General features: G+C 33.4%; 1 protein-coding gene across 1 annotated transcript; it reads left to right on the forward strand.

Moving 5' to 3' along the window:
• Positions 1–2,566: 2,566 nt before the first annotated feature.
• LOC146735684 (BMP-binding endothelial regulator protein-like) lies at positions 2,567–16,335 on the forward strand. The gene is made up of 13 exons (XM_085506004.1): positions 2,567–2,629; positions 4,863–4,932; positions 5,026–5,107; positions 5,230–5,337; positions 5,469–5,576; positions 6,377–6,487; positions 7,299–7,427; positions 7,981–8,001; positions 10,150–10,284; positions 10,620–10,730; positions 13,372–13,604; positions 14,178–14,479; positions 16,110–16,335. Exons 2-13 carry the CDS (start codon positions 4,870–4,872, stop codon positions 16,144–16,146), a joined length of 1,440 nt encoding a protein of 479 aa, XP_085362130.1. The 5' UTR covers positions 2,567–2,629; positions 4,863–4,869; the 3' UTR covers positions 16,147–16,335.
• Positions 16,336–23,032: the final 6,697 nt, after the last annotated feature.

Raw genomic sequence — 23,032 nt, forward strand, 5'->3', positions numbered from 1 at the left:
CCATCCTTACAACAAGAATATGGATCAATAATAACAGTTATCGCAAGTCAATAACTGAATTATATAATAAATAACTGAATAATAAAGATCATGCATAATATTCGAAACGCATGCACGAGGAATGTACACACCAGGAACACATGCCACCCACACAACACAATAGTATTCATCGTCAGGCAATAGTTGCGTTTTAGGAATAATACAAATCATTCACAATATTCCAAACATGATATAAGAAATGCATGAACACAACATGGGAACATGCCATTCTCACACAGCAAACACAACGATCCATGGAGAAATTTATCACCAGACATTAATTGAATTTTAATAAAAATTAAAATTAACCTCACAATTCTAAATACATGAACGAGTAATATACAGACCATGGACACACGACACTCTGATACAGCAATAACAGCGAACGATAGAAACATAGATAGTCATTATTTGCATTTTAAAAATAATAAAGATCATGCATACTATTCCAAACACATGAACGTAAAGTATGCACACCATGGATGGACACATGATATCCTTACACAGCGATAGAAACTAACCATAACAACCGTTATCGCCTGAAAAAAATCAATTCTTAAAACAATAAAGAGTATTTCCAAAATTCAAAACACGTAAACAATAAATGTACACACCAAACCGTATACAACAAGAAGAACGACCAATGAAATAGTTATCACGCACAGTAATTGAATTTCAAGAACAATAGCGATTGCCCTCCAAATTCCAAACACATAAACGTGAAGTGTGCACACCAAGGACATGTAGCATCTTTACACAGCAAGAAATACCCATAACTTTATCGCCAACAATAACGATTATTACCAAAACACATGTAATACAGCGAAAAAAAACTATCAATAATAACATTTAGTGCTAGACATTTTTTTAGAATAATAAAGATCATGCTCATTATTCAAAATAGATACACGAGAAGTGTACATACCATGAATATCTGTCATCACGGTGAAAAGCAGGAATAACGGCCAATAATGAAATTTTCCACAATCAATAATTGCATTTTAGGAATAATAAAAATACGCACAATTTTCTAAACATATGAAAGAGAAATATACACATCATATACATAAAAAAATATCACGCGTTGTTCCAGAAAAACATTTTAATAATAATTAAAATCATGCTCATTATTCCAAACACATACACGAGAAGTGTGTACACCATGGATATATGTCATTTATGTAAACAGCAGAAATAACGACCAATAGTAACAATTGCACGAGTCAAATATAAGGATCATACATAATATACACATGAAAGAAAGAAATGTACACACTATTGATGCGTGGCATCCAACCGAGAAATGTTCATACCATGAACGCATGTGATCATTGTTCAGCAAGACTTACGGTTTATAGTAAACTGCATCGCTAGCCAATATTTTAAAAATAGTAATGACTTTGCACAACAAAAAAGGGACACATGCCATCCTTATAATACAAGATAAATTATTCATTACGGGCTTTATATCTATTCAATAAAATAATTTCAAGGATAACGAAGATCATGTAAATCACTTGAACGATAAATATAACAAAATGACACATGCCTTCCTTGTACAGCAATAGTAACATTTATCAATAATTTTTATTTATAGATGATAACAATAATGCACAATACTTCAAACGTACGAATGAGAAATGTGTATACTATGAACACATGATATCTTTACACATCAGAAACAATCCACTTTATTACCATTTATTGTTAGACAATTACATTTTAAAATTTGACACGATGCGGTTAATGAAAATGACATGTTGCATTAGATTAAAAGACAATCTAAAGTATATTATAGTATACAAGTAAATCGGTGCGATACATCCATATTGTGACTGATCGACACCATATATGCAGGTCATGGCTGTAAACGATTTTTTTCGATATTTTAAGTTAGAATATATTTGATAAAGTGGAAGTTACTTTTTACATTTGCAATCGTACCATAGTTTCTCGTGGAGATATCATATTAACGGATATTACTACATATGTATAAAATTAATTGCGTAGCGTCATTATATCAGTTAAGTTCCCTGTTTAGTTGACAGCAGTCAAGATATATTTGTTGTTAATGGCGACCAGTCTAGCTTATTTTCGGGAGCGTAAATGTATGTTGTGTTCCGCTTGCCTGGGTGTTTTTTGGGTTATACCTCACTTAGTGAATTAACGATTATGAATCATGCATTTTCATTTGTACAGGATATGTAGAAAATGCATGAAGACAATATGTTCCAACATGCTGTTTAATTCATTACTTTATAATAGCGTAATTTTAATTGCAATCACAACAGTTGCACAAGTGAACCACAGGTGTTGCTATCGAAAACATTGATTTCATAAAGATGTCGAATTGATATTATGTCACATTTGTTATTCATGTCTATAATACTAAATCTAGTCAGTATCCTCCCTAATATGGAAATGTGAAACGCATATGACTATCCGCTCATTGGCCACATAAAAGCAAACATGATTAGCATGATCAAAAAAGTATTTATATCTACGCGTTATTTCACAAAATATCACATCGCCGATATATATCCAAGCTCTCCAGACCTGAACACAGCAATCGTCTGACAAGTACATTAAGGTAATTGTAAATGTTTTTTTTTTATTTCAATCACGATGGTTTGATGTGTATATATTTGATCAGTGTTTTGTATATGAGAATCTCTGTACTCGAATAACACCACATACCATCTTTCAAAGTTGCTTTCCAGTGTTCGTTTGTTTAAACCACTATTACTAATTTCGAATAATATTGCCAATCTGAATCATTCCAGGAATATTCTAATGTTTTGTGAAACTTGGTATTCTCAAAATGTGCATAACGCCATCTATTCGTCTTTGGTTACAATGGTAGTTTTGGTTAAATTATCACAAAGTTGCTTACATTTAATTAGCATGTAATATACGGAAAAAAAGTGTATGCTATGATGCTATGATTTAAAGTGTTTGTTATTGTGTTAATTTCAAGCTGACAGGCAAATTATAAGTGTCAATTTCGAATAGCTATTTTTTTAGTGCCGTAAATAGTTTTAGCAAACGCTGCATTTTATGCTTGAAGGAAACATTTATCTTAAATTTTAAACACCACTACTCCACACTGAACAATAAAAATGAACTCGTATCATCATGCCGACACAGATCGAAGGCACTTTTATGTAAAATTTAAAACCACAAGTTTTAATTGATATGTTTATTTGTGAAGTTTACAATGTATGCTCGTTGGTACAGCAGTGAATCATTAAATATAAAACTCTTGGTGAGGTAAGTGTATACTACAGTGCTGTATAGTATCAATATTTATATTGTTGTGTCTTAATTCCACTCTCACCATATACTGCAAAACATGTCTTTTTCGCGAGCATGTCTTTTTCGCGAATTTAGCGAAAGAACTGATTCGCTTATTCAAGATGTCGCTAATGACTTTATTGTCAATTCAAAATGGGCGCCAAACAAAGTAAATCAACAATGACAAGAGAGATTGGCGAAATCAACATTTCGCTATTACGTCATTTTACCACAATTCGCTAAAATTGCATGCCGCTTTTTCAACATGTTTTACAGTATATAAATACATACATATTTGCACTGAAGAATGAATATTTGTATTTATGACTGGCTATACACCTTTAAGGCTATGAGCATTACACTGGCTTACACTGTTCAGAAATTGTAAATAGTGGCAGGGCGTGACACAATAGTTGTTTCCTAACTAGGAACATGATGGGATAAAGTAACGCTTGTATGTAAATGGCGTAATCGGTTTACATACGATGTGAACAATCACGAATTTAGTTCTATTTAGCCTTCACCCTTGGTTGAACATTCAAAATTCGTTATCGTTAGTATATTATTTCTTCAGAATTTCTGTTGTTGTGTATAATGTTCACTCACCATCTAAACCAATTTTTTTCCTAACTAAAGAAGTATTATGATTTTCCGTTGCTAAGTTTGCAAATCGTTCCCAAGGCTGGCACTACTAGCACATATATATATATATATATAGCACATTTTGATTTTCCTGAAATAGATCGACCAATTTTTGCCAATATTCAACGTTCACCCGCCATCCATTTGTTAGTAGGTTGATTATCTCTATCTTAGCTTGCGTTCAACGAGGATATTTTCAAACAACAAGCATCGGTTGCACAATCGTCCTCACAATTGAAATATCAAATGATTCCTTTTGTGCTCGATTTTTCGTTATATATGCACTTATTTTGCAACTGTGACAGTTCTTAATATAGGGTCTTAAGATCACCAGAGTAACTAAACACCGTTTTAAAAATAACAAATTTCATTTTGAAATACAATCACAATATGAATAAAATAACATGTTTTTCCAACAATTTAAATTATAGAACATATATTACAAAAGTAGTAATACTTTTGTTGTCAGCTTCAAAAATACTCTCAATCCATAAAGACATATTTTATCATAAAACAATGTATGCAGACATCGCAATAAAATGTGCATACTGGAAACAACACAAATATAATAATAAACAAAAACATTTCAGATAGTTACATTTGCAGCAGTTTTCAATTCAGGGTTGGTGATGCAAAATGTTGCCGTTGATTTAGTATTAAGGTTGCCTGTCACTTTGACTAACGTAACGTAACGTATACTTTGACAAAACATATCTTCATCACGCATGCATCATTTAGACTATTATCTAGAAGAATGTAAGCAAATCTAGTAATACTATACGAAGTATCGTATTATATTAAAATTATCCAATTATTTTTAGCAGTATCTACGAACATAACATGGAATATCGATGTGTGTATTTACTATTGACAACTTCCTTGTGCAGGTACAAAATGGTTCGAGTGTGGATATTGATTTTTATGCTAATGTGGCAAATTTATTCTGCAATTTCTACGGTAAGTTGTAGACTTTCTGCGTTTTATCTTAATGAGACATTACTTATATTCACGATTTATTATATCATTCCTTTGTTCTATTTTTTATTTAAGACGACTGAACAAATACAAGCCATTGACAGATATGATAGAGACCATTACGAAGACAATGACCCTGCTACCGGCAATGATGGAAGTAAGTCACATTTACTACTTGTGTATTCAGTTTTTTGTCTAAACCACCGCAAAATTTGCGGGCAAGATATTTGATTTTTGGACTTTATTTATATTATACGTTATTTTGTGATTCGGCTTCAGGAATTGACTGTTTGACTGACTGTGGTGGTTTAATTAGAACACATACTTGTCTTTTATCACAAACTGAAGTAAACTGTTATGTACCAAAGGGAAAGATATGCTGTGTTTGTAAGTAATTAATTATCAGATTTACATACCCACATAGTCGGTGATACACACACTTAGATTACGAATAACAATCTGTTGCTAAGGTAATAATTAATATAAAATTATTAACTAGTTATTTATCTTGAATCCAGATAAAGATTGTCATGAAGCCGGTGGGGTATGTCGCAAGGCTCCTCTTGAGGGAGAGGTCATACTGAAACCAACAGTAAAGTGTCCTTCGGGAAAGAAATGCTATGTCAGTAAGTTCATTGTCTGTTGTATAAGAGTATTCATTTTGTGGTTATCGGTAACCAGATTGACTCACATATCTGAATCTTCCATTGAATAAAACATGTGTGTGAATATTAGAGATTTAAATGATTTGCATATTGTACGTGTTGTCCACATATGAACGAAAATAAATTGCTTCAACGGACATTTAGATTAGAAGTATTACTTAAAAAGTGTGATATTTGATTATCAGAATATGCTACAATTTTAGAATAACCAAAGTGGAAATGATAAACGATAATAAACAAATGAGTTCTCAAGGTAATGGAAATTGTGTGGCTGAAAACTGTTCAGGCATTTACAATTTAAAAAAGTAGCTGGGTTGGAGTGAAATAATTGTGATTCAGTGAATATGACAGCATGTTGTTTAATAGCATTATATAACAATTTTTGTGCATGATTTCTTTCTATAATTGTTCTTGTGTGTTTGTTATTTATTTCACAAAAGAGTTAGTACAGGAATTCAGTGTACTAGTCAAATCGGTTACCCATTTACACTAAACATGGTGGTTGCATTGAACATTTGGTCAGCATATGAATGTATAATGTCACAAAGCATGTATAATGTCACAAAACGTGTTAAATGCTGAAGCTCAAATTGCTGGCTACACTGAGTAAAAGAATATCCGCGAAAACTCTAATATTCTTTAATGAATGTTTTAATTTTATTTGCTGCTCGAATCTTGAAAGTCGTCTATTTTCAATAGTATATCATTTTGATGTGGGTCGGCATAAAAATAAATATGTTTTTACTGTCACTCTTTTTCAGAAAGCTGCGATAAATGCAAAGGTAAATGTTTCGATGTCTGCCCAGATAAGACAAAAGAGTCTCCAACGAAATCATGTCACTGTGACGGCCAAAAATGTTGTATTGCTGATAGTAAGTTCTGTTCGATCCTTTTGCTAAATTCACATGCGAATACGTATAGTTTTATGTATAGTTCTGTATTTTGATTTAAACATCTTAACCGTCTAGTCACCATTGTTTGGCGTGAAGCTCCCGCATAGTAGTTACAAAGACTAAATGTATGAGTTGACACATACTCAAAAAGAAAATAATATTCATAATAAATATGACCCAATTTGTTTTATCAGAATTTCTTGAAAATATATTTTACTACAATTGAATCTTCAATTTAGTCAGGCAAAATACATGTCTAAATTGGGTGAATGGTTTAATTAGAATAATCATGAGTAGGCATTTGTCATGTCAGTAAGAAGTGAACAAAATATTATATATTCTGCATAATTTGTTTAGCTGTTCAGTTTGAAGTGCAATGATGCTCCGAATAAATATTATTTAATATAATTTACGTACGGTTTATATACTTCTTCAAAATGTGTTTGAATCTATTCAAATTATTCTACATGTGTTTTAATATTAAAATTAAAATATTTAACGCGACGAGATTATCACCTAGATTAGTTCAAAATTATCCGCTATTTACTTATTTTCATATTAAATAAGATGTTTCAGCTAAAATTTGCAAGTGTTTATTACTAGCGCCATTTGGTTTCTGTGATGATACGGAAATCACTTGATTTGTATTTGTATTATATCCAACAAGATTATTTTTGTAGAATAATATATTTGAAAATAAATATGAGCCTACGTTTTATACTTCAAATTGATCAAATGAACAGCAAACGTTTCATATTGTAACACAGTAAAAGTTTTATTTTTAACACAGATAGCTGTGACACAAACGAGTTCTATTGCCACGACAAATCATGCAATATTAATTGCAACCCACCAATAACAATTGAATGTAAAGACCAGCCATGTGTGTGTCCTGCAAATAAAAAATGCTGCAAAAAGAGTAAGTCATCAATTTTCTAGTACTATGCAGTTAAGAATTAACGTTCTGTATACCTCTCTCAGTAGTTGGCAATATTTGTTTACAATCTTTCTAAACACACATAGTGTTTCACCAAATTCCAGCATATACTGTTTCAGTTTCAATAGTTTCAATAATATAGACTTTGTGTAACATATATACAGATTGTGTGTCATAATGATTTTTTTATGTTTTATTTTTGTTTGTGTAAATAAAAAGAGTTATTTTTTATCGATTCAATGTACAAACATACTCATAACCGACTATTTACAAATTGTAGTTGTCTTGTCGCACCATGTGTGTTAAATTATGTTATTCCTTCGAATACTCTTAGGCAGGTGTCTACACGGTTTAACTTTCCATTTGTCTATTCATTCTTGTTATTGTAAATTAGTGGCGTTAACGTTTACGTTCTTGTGTGATGAGAAACAATATTGTCCTTGTCAAATTGTCAGTTATAACATTACAAACACCAGAGACATTATTTGTTAACAAATATACTAACTTGTAATGTATGTTTTTTTTCAATTTGCAGATTGTAATCAAAATAAAGACAGTGAGTAATTACAGATATTACACAATATATTTTACTATTATTATACATCTGTCACCTTAATGCCATAAGTTACAGCGTGCCGTAATTGATCGGTATTTTACGGTGTATTTTCATAATACCATATATGGAAATGCGAACACCAAATATGGAATGATTAACGCCCGTAAGCGTCCTCTAATAATAAAAACAAACATGTTTGCGAACGGGGTTTGACCGGACTCCACACAATGAAGTTCGCAGATTCTCTTCTAAACTTTTTGGATGTTGGCATTCCCATGATGTATCCTTGGTAGTAAAAGATGTATAATTCTAAGGTTATTACGAGAATACCTCACAATACTCACTCAGACAGTACGCCGCGCATCGGCCTCCGCTGCTCGTCGGTCGATACTCCAACTGTACTGTCTTCGTGCGTACTTTGAGGTATTCTCGTAATAACCTCATATTTAACATTGCTTACTGATCAGAACACATTTGCGTGACATTATGTAGCTTAGAATGAATAAATGCCGCATTTGTATATTAACATTTCTCAGCATAAACTGATTAAACTCGTTGGAGCCTGTCTTAAGAGAAAATGTCCGTTCAATAAATGTGCATACAGCGACGCCGTTCCTTGAACGTGCGCTACTAGCGGTTTACAGGCTGCCATCAATTAAATATAAATCAATAGTTTAAAATTTGGGCAACATTGTAAATAAATTAAGGGCTAATTCTATCAGAGGTTCTTATGCATATCAAACACTAATTTGCTACGCATCAGCGAACTTCTTGCATATAGCAAGAACATTCAAAATGATCATATTTTGAAGAGTTTAAAAACGAATAATTCGTATAGTCATCAGTCATCAGAAGTTTTTGCATGTTAACAGCGCGTAATATAAACAAAACTATTACATGGCTTCCTATCACTGCTGCTTGACTATTTAGATCATACAAATACCGAGATACACTTGGTCATCATATGGTAACCATATTCGACAGGAAATACTTTCCCATCTATGACCTTGATTGTAGTTTTACATTTCGTGTGTGTGATATGAGCCAAGATTATACACACCTGATCATTAAGCTATTAACATTCTCACTAAACCAAATAAAAGCTAAATTATGTGACCTTAATTATATTCCCGCTATCAACGATATTAAAAAGTTGTTTAAGTCATGGGAAAAGAGACACTTGACACTCATAAGAAAAGTTACAGTGGTAAAAACATTAGCAATTTCAAAACTGGCTCATTTGTTGACAGTTCTTCCAAACATGTCGGCTAATATTATCAAAGACCTGGAAAAAATAATTGACAATTTTATTTGAAACTCTAATTATGATAAAATTGATAGAAATAGAATGTGCCTAGAATACAACGATGGTGGCTTGAAATTGACCCATTTATTATCATTTATGAAATCCATGAAATCATTCTGGATTTATAAATTACTCAGTGATGAATTTTATACATGGAAACAACGTTTTATTAGTCAACTAAAATTAAACATCACTTGCTCAAGCGTATCTATCATTGAGAAATGTTCAATTTCGATTATTACATAGAATTACACCAACTAATATATACTTGCATTAAGAAATTTGGTAGAGGATGAAAGATGTTCTTTTGTGGTTTGTTTGTAGAAAGATGTCATCATTTGTTTTTCGAATGCCCCCATGTGCTTGAGCTTTGAACACAGGTAAAAAATTATTTAGACGTTAACGGCAATATTTGCATACAATTTTCTCAGAAATATATAATATTGGGCATACCTTTAAATTCAAACAGAAATCACACCTCCCTTTTAAATTTTCTAGTACTTTTTACAAAATTGTCTATTATGCGGTGAAAATGGAAACAGGTGCAGCCAAGTGTACAGGCATGTCAACCTTTAATATTGAGTATTCCAAGGCCATACAGAAAGATTCTCTACATGGATTCAAACGTATATGGGACCCCTGTTTGATTCAATGGAATTACTCTAAATTATTGTTTTGTTTTGTTTTTTCATCTTAATTTTTACGGTGTTATGTTATTTTGTATTTGTATTGTTTTAATATTATATAATGATAAAAAAATAAAATAAAAGCAAAATAATAATACGGAACTATAATTAAACATAGAAAATGCATATTATCATTAGTTGAACATTATTTTTTAGATGAGGACAAATGTGCCAAACAGTTTCCAGGTCGTGGCACGTGCAGGACAACATCTGCATGCGAGTGGGATGAGAAAAAAGTGGGGAGAGATGGCGAGTTTTGTGACAATGGGTGCATATGCTGTAAAAAAATATGTAAGTAATTCAAGATAAACAGGTTCATTACAAATACAAATGAAATAATGTGTTTATATTGAGACTATGTTGTTTGAACAACAATAGCAATTTATGTTTGGACAAATAAATACCATTTGCCAACCGAAGATGGTCAAGATTGACAAAACGATACAGCAATAACCATTTTTATTTGATAGAATAATTGATTACAGCAAACATGGAAAAACATTGTTTCGATAAAGGCTATTTATTTTGTTGCTATTTATTCATTTATTTATTCAAACAGTACATTCATTAGTAGTTCTACGACTAAAAATGTTCAGAATATTAATATTTTGTATCATTTAATATAGTGCACTGCAATGCGTGTAATGGAAAGTGTCTCCAAGAATGTAACAACATATACTCAGTAGCTCGTACACTTTGTAGATGTGCAGGAGAAGGTGAAAAATGCTGTTTAAAACGTGAGTAATTCATGTTTTTCATTATTTCAGAACTGTAAGTTGAATTTAAAACAAAACAACTTATCAATATACATACATATTAAACTAGAAACGCGTATTCAATGATATTTGTAATAAAAATACAATTAATGTATTCATTTGTATAGTATCTATGCTCATCAGTATTAATGTCAACATGTTCTATGATTGCGTTTACAGATCACCAAGGACGTAAGTATTTTAAGCTGATATTTTTTTTGTTTGGGGTACCACAATGAATCCTGAACCCATTTTGTTCCAGCTAAAACATATTACTCAACTTCGTCAAATGCTGGTAAACAAAAGTACAAAGTGTGTTTAGAATCTAATATGCGATCCTGACGACTTTGTAATTTTGTTATTGAGTGACAGTTTGTCATATAACGTTTATATTAATACAAAATCACTGTAGTTTGAATTGGTATGTCGATTTTACAGTAAATGAGATGGCTTGTTTCAAAGCAAGTTATTTTCGGGCTTTCGGGTGTGATTAATAATTTTGTAAAATTAGTTTAATCAGGTTGTTGTGCACCTTTCTTGTTTAAATATCTTTTAGGATAATTGCAATGTCGTACAATACAGCAATCGTATAATTAAACCGATTGTAAAACATCGGTATTTAATACAAAAATACAACATTTGTGGGTGAACAGAAAGAATGTCTTTTAGATTTGTTAAAATTCTCTATATTTGATAAGTGCCAGCCAGCTTACCCTAATACGTGATATGTACATTGAAGATCTTCGGGAAAACTGAGATGGTAACACATATTTATTATTTATTTTTGTTAATAATAATTTTTTGAGAACCATCACATTGCTCTGGCAATTAATATGTGGCTTAAAATGTGGTTGTCGATCACATTTATTTATTTTGAAACAAAGTCTTAAATCAAAGAAAGCTTAGAAAGAACTCCCGTGTGCTGAGAGTTTTTGAGACACATTACAAATTAATTCAAAATTACTTATACTTGAGATATTGATGGAATAGCTGAAAACTAATTATGCAAATAAGGTAACTAATATGAACAGATTTAAGCGTAAAACTAATAAGGTCTGCACAATGTACCAAGTTTCATTGAAATGTGATTAGAACCAAAAAATGTTAATTATTATACTAATTAGAGAATTAATATGAACAGATTTTAACCCAAAATTAATCAGACTGTCTATTGTCCTAGAGAATGTATGTACCAAGTTTTATTCAAATGTGATGATCAATACTTGAGATATCAGTATTAAATAATTATGTTAATTAGGTGATTAAGAAGCATAAATATTTACCAAAAATTAATATGGTGCATAGTCTTAGGTTCATTGAAATGTGATGGGTACTATTTAAAAGTTTCATTGAAATCCAATGAGTGGTTTTTAGATAGAACAGCAAAAAATTAACTAGTTATGCAAATTAGGTAATTAATAGGCACAATTATTTATCCCTAAATTAATCAGGTCTCTGCATAGTCCTAGAATATCTATGTCGCAAGTCTCATTGAAATGTGATGATTAGTACTTGAGATATCAGGTGAAAAGCTGAAAATTAACTAATTATGCTAATAAGGTGATTAATATGCACAAATATTTACCCAAAAACTAATTAGGTCTCTGCACAGTCCTCAAGTAACTATGTACCAAGTTTCATTGAAACGTGATCATTACTACTCGAAATATCAAAAGCTGAAAATTAATTAATTATGCAAATTAGGTAATTAATATGTACTGATATTACCCTAAAAACTATCAGGTATGTGCAGTGTCCCAAGTTTTATTGAAATGTTATGATTAGTACTTGAGATATCAGTGGAAAAGCCGAAAATTGATTAATCATTATGTAAATTAGGTAATTAATAATATTAACAGATTTTTACCCAAAACTAATCAAATCTACGCATTAGTTCAGAGCATCCATGTGCCAAGTTTCATTGAAATCCAATGAGTGGTTCTTCAAAAATCAGTGGAACAATCATAGAACAGCTTAAAATCAGTTAATTATCATGCAAATTAGGTAATTAATATTCATAGATTTTTACCCAAAACTAATCAAATCTGCGCACTAGTTCAGAGCATCCATGTGCCAAATTTCATCAAAATCCAATGAGTGGTTCTTTAGATATCAGTGGAACAGTCTTGGAACAGCTAAAAATCAGCTAATTATCATGCAAATTAGGTAATTAATATTCATAGATTTTTACCAAAACCTAATCAACTCTGCGCATTATTCCAGAGCATCTATGTACCAAGTTTCACCAAAATTTGATTAGTGGTTCTTGAGATAACGGTGGAACAAATAAAGTGACATACATACATACATACATACATACATACATACATACATACATACAGACAGGGTAACTGCAAAGACTCCCCTTTGTGCTTCGCACACGGGAGTCAAAAACTAAATGTTCTACTTTTTCTGATTTGTTTATAACATGTGATGTGTTTTAATCTTTATGTTCGTCTGCTTTTAATCATTTTGAATATATATTTGTGTACACACAAAAAACTTACATGGTAGTGCGTTTCGAACAGGAAAATGTAATGTGGACATGATGTTTGAAAAGATATTTTTAAATCATCATTTTGATTGTAAATGTAGATCTAAATCAAATATTCATATTTTGTAGAAGGAGGACATGAATTGGGCGACCCCCACTTCGAGACTTTTGATGGTTTGAAGTTTAACTTCCACGGACCCTGTACATACAAGTTGTTCCAGGATTGCACAGGAAAGAAGCAATTTGCTGTCCATACTGAACACTACTCATCTTTCAATGACGGCCATAACAAGACCTATGTTTTAGTTGTATGGATATTCTTACCAACTGCTGTCATTGAACTGAGTAATACTGATGTCAAGGTAAACTCATAACATTTTATTATCTTAGACTGAGACGATTTTCCAAAAAGAAGCCCTGAGCATTTTTGAGTAAAGGTGGGCGGATCACTTTCCCTAGAGATTTGTTTTGCTTTTTACAAAGAATTTGTTAACCAAGCTGTTTCAAGTTAATGAACTAAGGATAGCTGAGGTTAATGCAATGAAGGAGTAACATATAATATCACCTTATCATTATTTGTATTTATATTTATATTTCTCATGTTATTGTATTTTTGCTGTTATTTGAAAACTGTCTACTTTTTGCCATTTGTCTGTGGTTATATATAGTGCTACAAAGCTAGTGTCTAACCAGTGCATTAAAGTTGATGTAATAATCGGGTCTTAAAATAAGTTTGTAAATGACCATCGTCAAATGTTTATAGCGTATTATTTAACCAAAAATACTTTCGCGTTTGTAGAATCCCGTGCGATGTTTTGACTCCATTACGACTTCTGTGTGTCCGGTGTCACGTTCGGTTTCACACATAACGCGGGATCTCACAGTGAATGGGGAATGGTATATAATGCCGCTAATTATCCGATTTTTTGACACAGGTGGACGGTAAATCCGTATATTTCTCACTGCCTGTCACCATTAACAACATTACACAAATCAGATTTAATAAACAAAGAACAAGGGTTATCGTAGATTATCCCGGCGTATTTACACTCTCATGGAATGGAAATGGTGCTGTGACTACCGACTTAGATGAAGCGTGGCATGGAATGGTGTGTGGGTTGCTAGGTGACGCCAATGGAGATGAAGAAAATGATATGAAAATGTTATTACCTGATGGCACATTGAAATTGACTGATGATGTCAATGAATTTGGATACAGCTGGGAGGTGCCAGGAAGGTAACAAACACACACCAGCACATTATTGCCCTCTCTAAAAACATGTTAAAATGTATCAACGAAAACAAACGTATTTTCAACATATTTGAAACGTGCCTTTGTTTGAAAAAATTGAATTTAGAATGCACGGAATGTGGAAATTTTTGTTGAAAAGAAGTCACGTACATGGTGCCGAATAACTCTATCGATGTTTCCATGTAATAGTGATTTGAATAATTGAAACTAATTTCAGAACGTGCAAATTGTGACCATTGTTTATTCATCAATTTCCTTTGTTGGGTTTTGAACAAACATCAACTTTTTTTATACAGAATTAAGGTTTTCTGACTGGTGTGCGTTATATAATACAATGAGTATGCACAAAACAAAGGCGATGCATTATTCAAATACATATAGGGGATGGTTTGGTTACCAAGCAGATGAACAAACTATTTTGAAATACGAATAAAATTATTAGGAATAACTTTCGAGTTCCAAATTTCTGTCATTTGCATGACCATCCAAAGTTTTGAACGCGTGCGGGCGCACTGCGAGTGGATTTGTTTTTCAATGACCAGGGCGTAATAACTTGAGTAATCTCAAGTTCGAAGAAAGGTGCAGAATTCGTAAATACCCCCAGGAGCGTTGTATAACATGCAGTGATGCACGAAATTCAAAGCTTATTGAACTTGTAGAGCATGGTGATACACTAAATGTACGTTCTTTGAAGTCTGGCGATCGTGAAATAATCCCGTCGTACTTTTCAAAACCGTTAAAAGTTAACGTTAACGTTATAAGTACCAGGGATTGTGAAAAAAGCACCACCAATAACAATTATGTGTACATGTCATATATTTAATTGCTACAAATTATATGTGCAGACTGTTTTCCCTAAAATTTCTACTGTAATAAAACATCGCTGTTATCTTCAGGTTCACGTTTGCGGCTATCATTATTGCCGTTGTACATACATGTATAAATATGAACATTCATGGGTTTAGTTATCATCATCGATTGTATGTCACCTGAAATAAGTGTGACAGACTAAACGAACAGTGAAGAAAAAATGTTATTTCCCTTACGATGAAAAGTTGTTTCGTGGAAAGTCACGAAAAATAACGTCCGAAAGTCGAGGATATTTCGCCAGTAAACCATTTTATATTATTGAAACCCGAATCTGGAAATAATACGCTTTCCACTTGATGCTAATTGGGTGCATACAATGTTGTATTAACTCAACTTCACTCCAAGAGCCGAACATGGCTGTCATCCGGATACTTTATTACGCCCTCTAGTGGTGTTCTGGTGAAACCAGATAACTCTATTTTGCCTCACGTTATACACCATTGTCTGCAAATCATCCTAGCATTATAATTCGTTTGGAAAAATTAACTAAACATTACAAATAAACAAAACAATAATAAGTAAGAGAGACTGCAATAAATAGATATATTTAATATTATTTTGAAATGCTTGATTACCTTTTCTAATCCCCGCTATTATATTAATTTTTAGCAGAAACAAGTTCCATCTGAAATAGGCTATGCAAATGTGATAGAAATATGTTTCCCTTGGCTGAAAGATTCATGAAAATATTACGATAACAATCTTATGTGTACTAACGTTGCTTTATTTTTCGTTTTACTTTCAGTTGCAGTAAGAAACTGGCCAAGAATGATGGAATATAAAAATATGTATATTGTCTAAATTGAATCACGTTGCATGTTTATTGTTTGATTTAAATTCGCATACCATATTGAATGACTTGATTTATTTAGCATAAATACGTCTTTACTTCTTTGGGGTTGTCATTGATTACGTTTTCTTGGTGTGCGTTTGCAGTAATTGTAAAATAAATTATCATTGAGCACTGGAAACCACGTTGTGATCATATTATTTTCATTTTCTCTGTTTTGAAATGAATAACGTATATACTGTATCATATCTGTGATGCACATCTCATTCATGTTTGGTACTAAACTAATGTTTTTACATAAACTGCTACATATATATTTATCACGTTATTTATAATAATGAACCTAAACCAAATCAAATGTCAGCCACCATTTGCCATTTGCGCACTCAGTTTCAAAACATTAAAATTAAATCATGCTATAGTATACCACCATCTACTATCTGCACCGCCACTTCAAAGCATCATGGATGAGCCTTGTTCTTGTACACTTGTACCACTGTTTGCCAGGCTTTGTAGAAAAAGAATACTCTTAATTTTTTCTGAAATACACAATTGGAAAGACATAATTACTATGACGACAGTTTATGTTATAGTGTTATACAACATTTCTATTACCTGTAACGAGTCCCCCAAAACAGATGTAAGCAAATCTGTAACCCCCCTCTTGTTGAGACGATCAGTGAATTGAATAATGCTCGAAATCAATGGCTGGTAGTCATACTAATTGCATTTTAGTCATAGTATATTACTTTTTTACACCTAGTCATGTTCTGGTCATCCACCAAGAACAAAAATCATGTTCATGTTTAAATCCGGGCGAATTTGTATTTAAATTAAATGAAAATAAACTATTTTAAATTTCGTCTATAATTAAAGTCAATTGCTCACAAATATAGGTATAGGTAGGGTTATCTAGCACAAACAATGTTCTTTACTGTGAAATTAGGTAACATCATAGTTTACTGGCTAAATATATTAAAATATACATAGAAATTGGATTGGCCTTGCGTACTAAAATACAATCTAAAATACAATCCAATCATTGGCTAGATGCAAAAAGACTACCTAGGGGCCTTACATAAATTTGACGTCATGCTTCGTACGGCTATGGGGTAGAAGCCTTTGGCTGACAGGGCGATGTGGATTCCAGAGATCATGCGCAGGATGAGACGTGTCACCGTTGATGCGTTCGGCTGGCTTGTCCAGGCGTTTCCAGTACACATCGCATAGAGGGATGAAGTTGGATCCCAATAATACGCGACGCGCCCACCACCACATCGTCCAGGAGCATCTGGTTTTCATAACTGACGTTACTAAACCACACCGACGGAGAGCATCAAGATACTCTCGATCACGGAGCGGCAAAATTTAAGCAGCAAAGCAGTCTGCAAATGAAAACGTTTCAATCTACGAATGAAGAACACCCGACGCTGGGCATTCATGCCAACATTTTTACATGAAACAACCGCCCATTTGATGTCCTGGTATGGTGTGATGTCAACAAACTTTTCATAAATAAAAAGAAAACGAATTATATCGTTTTTAGTAGCTTACAAAACTTACCTAATGTGACGGGCCCAATTAGCATCAGAGGAAAATGTGTTCAAGAAGTCAGGGTAGTTTCATTTGTTGGTGTTTTATTGGATAAACATCTTACTTGGTCCAGTCACATCGATCACATCAACAGTATAATTATAAAATGTGGCCTATTATTTAAACTCAGACACGTCATAGAATGTTACTATTTTTTTATAACTGCCGAATATTACTTATGGTCTGGATGTTTGGGGTGATACATAACTATATCAACTGTCTTTATTTACAAATTCAAGGCCATCGGCCATAAAAGTATTTATATGTACAAGAAGAACAGTCGAAAAAATAAAAATACTTTACAAGAAAAATATTAAAATAAAATCACATATTTCATTCCTAAATTTCAATGCATGAAACATGTATGCAGCCAGTAAAATGTCAGAATTATGAGTAGTAACAAGTTCTATAAATTTATCAAAAGACGGGGTATGAGATTCGCAATTCATGTTAATATGGGGAAACAAGGGGAAAGTGGAACTCATTTTCAATTTCATGTATGTCACAAAGAGGGAAAATACGTTCGTCTCTCTCAATTACACCACGATCTCTTTTCGGTGCGAAGGTAGTGAGAGGAACATCGAAACCGTGCGACTCTATGGGAATAACGGAATTTAGGTAATTTTTTAGGCTGCAATGTAAAGTCGAATTCCCCAGATGTAACCAGTTTGTCTAAAGAACAAACATCAGTAAGCCACTCACGATGTAGATATTGCCTAAAACGACATGGAAATACGCTTACAAATTCCTGAATATTGCCAACTTTCTGCGAATACCAAACATGTTCTAATTTTCACAAATACAACACTTTCCTTATGACTGCCACCCAGGTAGCTTTTGCCCTCACCCCGATTTGTCTATGTTATATAACATGTTGTACGTGGGTATCTGTTACTTGGCATGATGATTTTAGCCCAATATTTGATGCATCGTTTTGCGGGGTAAAGGAAAATAGGTATTTTCCACACTCGCTCAGTACATAGTTGTTAAGTGATCGTGTGGAAACACCAAGGGAATATTTGCAAGCCAGATATTGAATAAGTTCCAGACATTCATATTTTTTAAACCCCCTGTCGCATACGACTTATTTACCACTTCCGTGTCACTGAGAATGTTCTAAAACCGTACTGTGTCTGGGTGGAATATTCTAGATTTTTTTTTAAAAATGGTTGAATAAATAATAGAACACTGTAGGAGGCAATAGAAGGTAATGGAACATTCTAGAAATTGGTAGTAAGTTCCAGACTCATTATGTATGCTGATGTAATGGTCTATTTATAGACAGTGGGGGTATATATAGGAAAGTTGTTCAGCACTGAGTTCAGATCGGAGATCTCGTTGAATTGTGTTGGAGTTTAAGTATCTAGTTATTGGAGTTTGGAGTTTTACCGCGTTATTGTACTTGATGTTTGCAGAGTATAATAATACCAGTACCAGTTGAAACCTCATCTGTTGGCTCCGTGTTCGTATGTTATCATCGCTGCCAGGGAAGTCTTTATGTTACTGTTGCCATTTTGGTATTTGAACCATCACATCTGTACTATACCAATTACGGTAATATTACGTTGCGTGTGACACCCCCATACCTCAAAAGCATAGGTTGAAATAGGTAAAATTATGGAATCAAAAATATTAAAATATGAATCATATTTTAAAGGGCTAGTATTTTTCATAATATATACCCATAAATGCTTTTTTAGCTTGTTGTGCTAAAGACTTCGTTGCAGAGGTCCACTGTAATCGACATGATACTGAACTTCCCAAATATTTGTAATGTCAAACTACCTCCAGTTGTCTGTTTGAAAATACCACTTTTCAGATCTGACCCCCGCTTTGAAAACGATTACTTTTGTTTTGTCCAACCCCACTGTCATTTGCTATTTATCACAACACCCCTCAAGCTAACGAATTAATCTTTGTAGGCCAATGACAGTGTCCGAAAAAAACTCAATATCGTCAGCAAATAATAAACAAAAGAGTTCAATGAGGTCAGGGGAAAGTTGAATACCATGGTGAGGAGGCTGTTGTAGTTCAATAGCTAGTTCATTAAAGAAGAAGGAAAATAGGAACGGACTTAACATACAACTGGGCAGTCAAAATATTCCGTATGATTAGTTGATTTTATAATCTATCTAACATTGGAGTAAATACTAGCAAGTATACGAAACATTTTTCCAGTCACCCACCCTATGTCAAAATATACCATAGTCGCTGTCTTTCTACCATGTCAAAGGCCTTGGAAAAATTTACGAAAACACAATAGAATTTCCCTCTTTTACGTGTTATGTATTTTTGTACCGAAGATTGTAGAATAAAAATATTATCAAAAGTTGAGTATCCGTTGAGTACCTGCGTGTGCTTCATTTATTTTACCAAGAGCCTCCGACCAGCAGTAGAGTTGAAAGTTCAAAAATAGAGTGAAACTTTTACCAACAATACTAATTAAAGAGATTGCCCTATAATTCCCTGGGTCATAAACCGTGTATTTTTTGTAAACCGGGACAATAGTCGATTTTGACCAGGTACTTGGGAAAGTTCCGGTATCAAAAATTGAATTAAAAGAATATTTAGATAGGGAATCACAAATGGTTCTGCATTTTTTTTAAAAATTCGCAAATAAGACCACCAGAACCTGTTGATTTGCCGTTTTTGATATGTTTCAGACTTTCATGTATCTCGTCATCTGAGATTGGACCATTCAAAATGCCCCAATCGATTTCCATATCACTCACACTTAAATTTCATTTATATGACCCAGAAAATGTTAGTTCGTGCAATGACGTTTAGTTCGTTCACTGAACTCTCGGCCCTTTCATTCAAAAAATTAAACATCCTTGATATCTATATGATGCACAAATTAGCCACCTGTACCATCATCTTTGACTCAATCCTCCAGACAACTGCACAAATCTTTTTGTTGAATATACCCGTACAATTGTTGGCCAGTTTTCGATGACATACTCAGGTGCGAAAATATGGAATGATATCCCGGCTACAATTAGGTCAATTATCTCACGCAGCTCGTTCAAAAAAACGATTAAACAATTGTTATTGACAGAAAACTAGATACGTATGATTTTGTTTGCCAAGTTGTTTATTTATTCATTTTCTTTTAAACCTGATTTATTTGTTTACTATTTATTTTCTTAGACTTCAAAGTTCTGTATGGCATCAGGTTGGTGTTGGCGGTACCACTGTCGCGGTTGCCAACGGTGTTTGGTGCTGGGGTGGGTGACCACAAACGCGAGGGATGTTGGCAATGACGTCCTATTAGGAAGGGGAGTATAATCGTCATGTTTGTGGCCCACCATCCCCACCCATAGGACGCTGCCGGTGTTTCCTTGGTGGTGGTGTCTGCAAAGCGTGATGCCATACAGACATATTTGTTTATTTATTGGCTAATAAGCTATATGTTTATTAATCACTTATTTGTATTAATTTACATAATCATTTATTTAGTTATTTATTAATTTGGTTAGTTAATCATTATATTAATATACTTATTTTTAGCCCTCCACTTTATACATTATAATTTACTTCCAGTGTATATTGGAAATCAGACTAGACTAACAGTAAGCTATTTTGTGATTTCCTTTTTACCCGATATATACATATAGATCATGTTAATCGCGTTTCATGTAATTCACAACACCCTGCCATCCTACATTTGCGAACTTGTTTCATCGTACAAACCCACCCACAGTCTACACTCTACACATAAAATTCTTCTGAACGTTCCAAAAACTAATACCAAATCATTCGGTCATCGAGCCATCTGCCATACTGCTCCTGCCTTATGGAATGAACTACCCCTACATATCAAACTCTCAGACAATATTGACATTTTTAAGAAGAAACTTAAAACTCATCCTTTTTAAACAGACTTTTGATAGTCAGCAGTTTTTGAGTTTATTATGTTTGTTTATAACGTTATCTCTTTTATATTGTTAAGTGCTTATGAACATTTAATTTTGGATATATGGCGCTATATAAATGCATACTTATTATTATTATCGTGATAGTTTGTCAAAATCTTCATGATGAAGAAATTAACATTTGCATAGGCGGAGAGTTGGCATCGCCTGCTGTTTGTTTCTGGGATAATGATACCTTCAATCTTCAATCTCAATTTTGTCCTTAGTATATAGAGGAGAGGCTCAATAGCCAGTGCATAAAGTTGACCAGAGAGGGCGCAACCCTGTCTAATCCCCTGAAGAATGGGTACAGGTGAAGGGAGGGCGCTGTTTACGCGGATTACGGTTTGTGTTCCAGTGTAGATTAGTTTTATAAATATAAGTTTTCACCAAATCCAAATGCACTCAAAGTTCTAAAGAAGTGATCATGGTGAACTCTATCAGTTACATTTTCCTGATCAAGCGCCAAAATTCCAAGCGGGTTATGTGATTCATTACAGTAAGTGTCACATTCTAAGCGGATGTTGTCTTATATCTGCCTGCCTGGAATTCTGTAGCTTTGATCAGGATAGATAATCTGCCCAGTCGTGACAGTGTTTACATGGAAATGTTATAGTCAGGCAGGACAGTGGTAGGACGCCCTCAGTGATGAAGACTGAAAAAACCTCAGAACAGCCCAGAATTGTTTAAAATATTTCCTGGTAGTCCATCTATACCAGAGGTTCTTCCAATAGAGACAAGCTTAATTGATGCAGTTAGCTCATTAGTTCATCAAGCGTGACTGGACTCTCGCACATTTCAGCGGTGTCAGTGTCAAGCTGAGGAATATCACAGTGAATTTTATTTTGAGCTCCCTCTGAAATAGGAGAGGGAGAAAACGAGCCACAGTAAAACCGCTGAGTTACATATTTCTCATAATTCTTCAGTAAGGATGTTGTCATGGTTACAAATTTGATTCATTGTCTTGTGCGAGCTTCAAGATTAAAAAAGAATGTACTACTTGTATCAGACTCGTTTAAAAGCAGATGCCGTGGGCGAATTGATGACCCTCTTGCTTTTAATGAGCGATGCAAGTGCAATTTTTGTTGTTCATATTCCACAGTTAATGTTGGATTCAAGGTAAGGCGGGCTTCGAGATTAATAAATTCATGTGTGAGCATGTCTTTATTGCGTTTGTGATTTGATGTGAGTATCGTATACTGTTTCTTTTATTTTTCCCGATATCCCACCACTTCTGAATAGATGGATAGGTTGACCTTCTCTCTCGCCATATTTGCCAACAATTAGTGAGTGTATCACAATATACTGATTGTCAAGTAGACTGGTGTTGAAGCACCATGAAGGAGAGCGGTTATTGACTTGTTTTTGTGA

Source organism: Saccoglossus kowalevskii, chromosome 12 (assembly GCF_978046115.1).
Source record: "Saccoglossus kowalevskii chromosome 12, keSacKowa6.1, whole genome shotgun sequence".
NCBI lineage: Eukaryota > Metazoa > Hemichordata > Enteropneusta > Harrimaniidae > Saccoglossus > Saccoglossus kowalevskii.